General features: G+C 57.2%; 1 protein-coding gene across 1 annotated transcript; it reads left to right on the forward strand.

Annotated features, from left to right (window-relative positions):
* The first annotated feature begins 783 nt into the window (after positions 1-783).
* Positions 784-2,953, forward strand: CCDC177 (coiled-coil domain containing 177). Its single transcript, XM_004584443.2, has one exon. The coding sequence runs from the start codon at positions 784-786 to the stop codon at positions 2,890-2,892; it is 2,109 nt and encodes a 702-aa protein (XP_004584500.1). The 3' UTR covers positions 2,893-2,953.
* Positions 2,954-7,063: the final 4,110 nt, after the last annotated feature.

Genomic DNA, 7,063 nt, shown 5'->3' on the forward strand with positions numbered 1-7,063 from the left:
CTGGGCGGAGGGCCCCTTGAGTGCCTTCCGACTAGGAGGCGATCGGGTGCATCTAGGGGGCTGTGGCCGCCCTCTCCATCCCTCGCGTGCAGCCGCTAGGGGTTGGGGTGGCAGAGGCAGGCAGAGCTCCTAGCAAGCCTTGCCTAAGAAGCTGCAGCAAGAATCCGCCAGCCCTCCAGGAAGGTCCTTTGGGGATTTCTCTCAGCCCTGCCAGCACCCATGGGTGGGCCCCGCGCATGAGTCTCCTTGGGCAATGAGAAACCAACCCTCACCTTTTCCCCCTAGGCAAACGGGATCCTTGTGGTCATGCACTTTGGGATGAACAGGTCTCTTTGTTGTTCTTGCAAAGCGGCAGCCCGCCTAAGCTACCAATACGCTAATCCTCCCGGGAATCCTCCAGCGCCTCCCTCGCCGGTGGCCGCCGCCGCCTGTACCGCAATCTTTCCATTTTAACCTGCAGCAGGAAGGGGCGCGCATCCAGCGGGCAAGACGCCAGCGGCAGCAGTGGCGGCAGGGGGGCAGGTGGCCTCCCCGCAGGCCTCCACCCAGCACGCTGGGGCTGCGCTCTGAGCACCCGCGGCCCCCACCCCAGGCCCCCGGCCGGTGTTTTCCAGGACACCGGGTTTAGGATTTCCGTTCCACCAGGCCTCTAAACCTAATCCTAAAGCGGATTAAGCGAGGAGAGATGACTATGAATGCGGAGGGGGCGACAGCTCTCAGATGCGTTCCCCTATGTCCCTCTCTGTCCCCCGCAGAGACTCCAATCACGGACGCGGCTCAACCATGGTGGACCCGGTGCCTGAGGAGGAGAAGGAAGGCGCCGAGCCCGGCGACGGCTCGGGAGGGGACGCGGCCGCGGCGTCAGTGCCCCTGGAGGCCCAGGGCGCCCAGCAGCCCGCGGCCTCCTCAGCGTCCGCCTCGGCGGTGGCCGCAGCAGGACCCGGCAAAGCCGAAGTCCCGTGCGCGGCCGAAGGCGGGCGGCGGGAGCAGTCCCCGCTGCTGCATCTTGACCTCTTCAACTTCGACTGTCCCGAGGCCGAGGGCAGCCGCTATGTGCTGACCAGCCCTCGCTCGCTGGAGGCCTGCGCCCGCTGCGCCGTCAAGCCCGTGGAGCTGCTGCCGCGGGCCCTGGCCGACCTGGTACGCGAGGCCCCTGGCCGCTCCATGCGGGTAGCCACCGGCCTGTACGAGGCATACGAGGCAGAGCGGCGCGCCAAGCTGCAGCAGTGCCGGGCCGAGCGCGAGCGCATCGTGCGCGAGGAGAAGCGGCGCCTCTTCACGCCGTTGGGCCCCGCGGCCGCCGCGGCACCGGCCCCGAGTGCGGGCAGCAGCAGTAGCTGCAGCAGCGCTAGCCTCCCGGCCTCGCCAGCCCCGCGCGCGCCCCGCAAGGCCTCCTCTAGTCCCTCCCCGGCCCGGACCCAACCTCCGCCCGCGGGCTCTCGGACAGGTAGGAAGAGCCATTCGCTGGACTCGCTTTCCCGTCGGCGGGAGGGCGCGCTCAGCTCCGAGTCCGGCGCGTCCTCCTCGTCCTACAGCGGGGAGAGCCTGCGGGAGCTGCGCTGGCCGCCGCGGGCCTCGGCGAGGAACAGCTATCCGGCGGGGTCGGCGGCCTCCGCCCCTAACCCTCTGGGCCGCCCTTCCGCCCTGACCTTGGTTCCCATCACTGGCCGCAGCTTCAGCCTTGGTGACCTGAGCCACTCGCCGCAGACGGCGCAGCACGTGGAGCGCATCGTGCGCCAAGTGCGCGCCGAGCGCGGCCTGCGCGGGGTGCCGGAACGCGACCGGAAGATCGCGGCTCTGATGCTGGCTCGCCACCAGGAGGAGCGCCTGCTGCTGGAACAGCGCGCCGCGGCCCACGGGCAGTGGGAGCAGCAGCGCGTGCGAGCCGAGCAGCGGCGGGAGCGCGAGGAACGCGAGAAGCAGCGTGCACTGGAGCAGGGCCGCCGTGCGTGGGCCGCGCAGGTGGAGGAGCGCCGAGGCCGTCGGGGCCGCGAGGAGCGCGAGGCGGCACGGCAGCGGCAGCGGCAGTACGAGCGCAGCGAGGAGCGGCGCCGGGAGCTGGCCGAGCGGCAGGGCCTGCTGCGGCGCGAGCGGGTGGAACGCGCGGCGCGGGAGGACCGGCTGCGCAAGCTACAACAGGAGCAGAATCTGAAGCAGCGCGAGGAAGGCCTGCAGGAAGGGCGCCAGCGGGCCGAGCAGGTGCGCAGGGAGCGTGCCCAGCGCGCTGCCCGCGCCAAACAGACGCAGGAAGGCCAGCTGCGCCGGGAGAAGCGGGAGCTGAGCCGGGCCGAGCGGGCGCGCCACGAGGCGCTGCTGCAGGGCCGGGCCCGGCAGCAGCGAGAGGAGCGAGAGGGCCTGCGGAGCTCCTTGGAGGCCAGCTTGGGCCGCGCACAGGAGAACTACGAGCAGGTGGTGGAGCAGCGCACCCGGGAGCTGCGGGAGCGGGCCCGGCGGGAGGAGCTGCAGGGGAGGCGGGCCAAGGAGGCAGCTGAACGCCAAGAGCGGCAGCACCAGGCGCACTTGGAGGCACTGGCCCGGGCCGGGGAGCGACGGTTGCAGCACGCGACGCAGGTGGCCGAGGAGGCGGTGCAACAGAAGGCGCGGCGCGCCGTCCAGACTCGGCTGGAGAAGGAACGGACCCAGCGTGCCAACAAGCAGAAGGTGGAGAAGGACGAAGACTGCCGCCGGCGGGAACTGATTCAGGCCATCGGGCGCAAGCTGGAGCGCAGCGAGCAGCTGTCAAGGGAGCGGCGCAGCGCGCTGGAGAGCGCCCGCTCCACGGCCCGGGCCTCCTTCCACGTGCGGGAGAAGGTTCGCGAGGAGACCAACACGCGTTCCTTCGACCGCATGGTGCGGGAAGCCCAACTCCACGCGAGCTTGGATCGCAAGTGACCGCTGCCCTGCGCCGATCCAAGTGGCACGCTACTGAGGCAGTGTGAGAGGGTGGACAGGATGTGTGGGACCTACCTGTCTGGCCTCCCTTGGTTTTTAAACACTCACTTACTTTGGAGATGACACGGCACAATCTTTCCTTACGCCTGACCCTGATGGCTTGCACACCAGCCTTTGCCAAACTCCTCTATGTGTCTTGAGGGTTGGAACAGACAGGGATTTGGGAGTGGGGTGGAGGGATTGAAGGTGATTGTCCCGCACCCCCTGTAACAGTCCTGTTTTCTCTTTGGGACATTGGTGTCTAGGAGGACACTTGGGTCGCTGCGCTGCCTCCCTGGCTCACCTCCGTGGCTCTGATAAGGCGAGTTGCACAAAGGCTAGTGGCCTCCAAGAGAAGCACAGCTCCTTGAAGGTGTCCGAGTGCCCTCAAGGGACCCCAACCGCTATACTGATTTGAGTCTGCTTGACTTTTCATTGGTCACCTGAGCAAATTTTCAACTGAGTCCCTTAGGTTTTCTGGTTAGACAATCATCCCAAGATGATGGACCATTTGTGTCTTTCTGTTTCCACTTTCCTGATTCTCCCAGAGGGCACAGGAAATGGGTTGGTTTGATGATGTTTAGCTTTAATGAAAATCCCACCCCCACCCCAACTCCAATGGAGAAGCTGTGGTCGTTAGGCAACAGTGCTGTACCCACTTGGACATCCTTGCAGATGGGTTCCAGGGAGTGGGCGTCTGCTGTCCACTTCCCAGTCAGGGCCCAGGGCTTCGCAGACAGCAGCCATGCCTTAAAAAGTGGAGCCACCTTAAATCTCTGGTCCTGAATGCAGACTCAAGGGTGGGCCCCAGGCATTTTGGGGTGCAGGGTTCCCTCTGTGAAGAGTACAATGAGGATCTCTTCGGCTATGGCTGCAGATAGTGTTGGAACTGCCCTTGGCTGAGGGTCATACTTACTGTGGTTGCTGATGTATCCATCTCCCTTCCCTTCAGTCCCAGATACCCTCTCCCCTGTAACCAAAAGGTATTTCCTCCATCTCTCTCATCTCTCTGTCTCTCTCGGTGCCTCGCCTTTCTCACCCTCCAGATTAGGTTGTCAAGATTCCTTTCTTGGGACCTGGAGGTCTGCTGGACCCAAGGCCCACTGCAGGGATCTGTGGGACTCTTCTCTGTGCCTTTCCTTGACCTGGAGCTGGGAAGCAGGTGGGCCGATGTTGGCCTAGTTTGTTTCTGGGAACTTGGATTTCCTGGCCTTGCATTGTGGACACAGATGGTCATTTAGCCTTTGGGGGAAACACTTGCAACAGCAGGTCCCAAAGGCTGTGTTCCGTTGTCACCAAGGTGATCTTACCCCACCTCCCCTCTTAGAGTGCTTCCCTTCCACGAAGCCAAAAGTGGCCCCTAGCCTTACCCACCCCTTAACTCTACCTTGAACAGAAAAGATCAAAAATGAAACATCAATTTTTTACAGTAAAGTAAGATCAGGAAATTTTTTAAAAGTACCAAAAGGGGAAAAAAGGCAATCAGGGTAAAAAAAAAAAAAATACATTAGGCATGTTTCTTGTGAATTTCGCTAGGCAGAATTCTCCCTAAGATGTTTGTTTATTTACACATACACACACCCCCCACTTTGTCAGCCCTCTGCCCCCACCTCACCCCTCGTATGCCAACAAGTGTAGGAAGTGTTGTGTAGAAGGAAGTAGTGCTTAGCTGGTGCACTGAAAACATTGTGAAGCTAGGAAAGGAGCTGTGTCCTAAGGAAGGTTGCTTAGTGAATGGTGTGCAGAGTTTTCTTGTTGGTAACCAGGTTGTCAGTGAGCTGTAATGGTGTTGTTCGTTAGTCAGGAGCATTGAACTAAAAGGTTCGTGTGATGCTGGTTTTTACCTTGTGGTTCCTGAGTTTGCTACCAGGCTTTTGAAAAGTCACAGAATGTACCACCACAAGATCATTAACTTCCAAATCATGTGCGCTCATGTGAGGAGACAATCTGGTCTTTGGGATGAAGCTCCAAAAGGTATACAGGTGAGCTTCCCTGGCCCTTTTTACTCAGTTTGTTTTCTGATTCACTGGGTCCTTCTGGCTCGATTATCTCTCTAGATTTCCTTGGTTGCCCCACCTCTCCAGTGGGGATCGTGTCTGCTGCCCAGAACCCAAGTGTTCCTCCTTGTTCTGTGGCTGTGGACCTGCGGGGACAATCACTACAAGCACGAAGGGTCACATGACTGTACGGGAGCCTGAATGAGCAATGCACACGAAACAACTGATGTAGAAAGAAGTGATCTTGAAAAGCACCTTGCAGATCACAATGCCATGTGTGATGGAAGGCCCAGGCCTGGGTGTCACCAGCTTAGAAGTGAGCGCTTGGATAGAAGCAACATGCAAAGACTTTGGATTCTTAAAAGAAATTCCACAGAGTCAAGTAGAAGTAAAAGAAAAAAAAAAAGCCAAATCTACTCACCAGTAAAGAATGGTTCTCTCACATTCTGGATCATTTGCTCTCTATTCTAGCAGAAGTGATCGTGTTTTTTAAAGAGGAGCTGTTTCCAGAATCTTCTTGGGGCCCCCTGTGATGATTTCTTATTCCTCAGTGCAGCAAGATAACATTTTGTGGGGCACAGGGAAGGTGAGAGGTAGAGGCTACTAATGCATATTCTGATGGGCCGCATTGTCCCTGAGTGGCATTCCAGTGCCCTGAATTGGCCTGAGAGTACCAAGCTGGAAGTTTCCTTACTGCCCAGGAGATTATAGTCTTGAAATGACTACAGACCTTTACATTTTCCCTCTTGGAACATCTCCTTGTTGGGTAAGCAAAGACTGTGCAGTGGAGTGACATGGAAAGGAGATAGGTTGGAAGAAGCTTTAGTTCGCTGGTTATCAAGGAAGCAAGCAAGATCAAACCATTTCAGATGAAATCATCAGTGAAGCTAGTCCAACGTCCTGTCAAGGCAATCACCAAAGCCTACACAGCATCTGGACAGTAAGGCAGAAGTTTCTTCTTGGAAGCACAGACTGGAACTCTTCAATGGGAGCAGTAGCTGGGATTTGTCGAAGAAAGTGTCTGTGAGATGCTGAAGACAGACAAGTGTCTTAGTCCGTTTTACAGTGCTCCAACCAAATACTGAAGGCTGGGTAATTTGTAAAGAAAAGAAGTTTGTTTAACTCGCTGTTCTGGAGATGTAAGAACATGCACTGCCATCTGTTTGGTTTTGTGAGGGCCTCACCACTTATGGCACCACATGGTAGGGACTAGACAGAAGTGACAATGGGAGACAGGAAGTAAGAGAGGGGGGAGGAGCCACTATTACTCTTTTATATCAATTCCCTTCTTGGGAACTGAGCTGTTCCTTCATGGTGCACTCTGCTGTACAAAACCTTCATAAGCCTTTTCATGAGAGTGGACTACCCAAAGACCTGAGGCCCCTGCACTGAGCTCCATCCCTTCACTGCCCTACCACCTCACTCCTGCCACTCTGGGAGCCAGCACAGGATCCTTTGAAGAGCAGACAATACTCTCACCACAGTGATGAGAATGTAATTTATGTTCAATCTGTTGTGTAGAGGCCTCCATCCATCACTGCCTCTCTTGAAAAACACCTGCTGATACAGAAGGCTGGCTCTACAAGGGCAGCTGTTTCTTGCTTGGCGTTTAATCCCTACACAGCCCATGGTCTAGCACCTCCCACATGGGAAACATAAAAATGCTGGATGGAGAGAGGGTAGAGGGAGGAATAAATAATGGGCATGTGATGGTTGATCAAAGTGAATCTGTATAGGACAAATCAGATAGACAGTCCTCCGTCCAGTCAACAGATTATCACTGACACTGGCTATGTTCCAAGCACTGCTCTTGCTGCTGGTAAAAACAAAAACCACTAAGTCTCTTTGATGATTGTCCCTTGGAATCGTTGTGAACAGATATCTTTGCTCCTCCCACTGGGCTTCCCTACCTTGCCACCCAGGTATCCCCTCCACAAGCTGATCCAATGGTGGACCAAGCCTTTTCCATTTGCTGGAGACAAGCCACACACCAGTCAACCATCATTAACTTATTGTTTCTGTCTTTCCCTCAGAGGTGATTTGATGAATCTGTTCAAATGTAGAATGTCATGCATCCACTCAACTCTAAGTAGCAGTAAAAAGACAGATTAATCGCCTTCAAGGGCATTATGCGT

The sequence above is a fragment of the Ochotona princeps genome, chromosome 26 (assembly GCF_030435755.1).
Source record: "Ochotona princeps isolate mOchPri1 chromosome 26, mOchPri1.hap1, whole genome shotgun sequence".
Lineage (NCBI taxonomy): Eukaryota > Metazoa > Chordata > Mammalia > Lagomorpha > Ochotonidae > Ochotona > Ochotona princeps.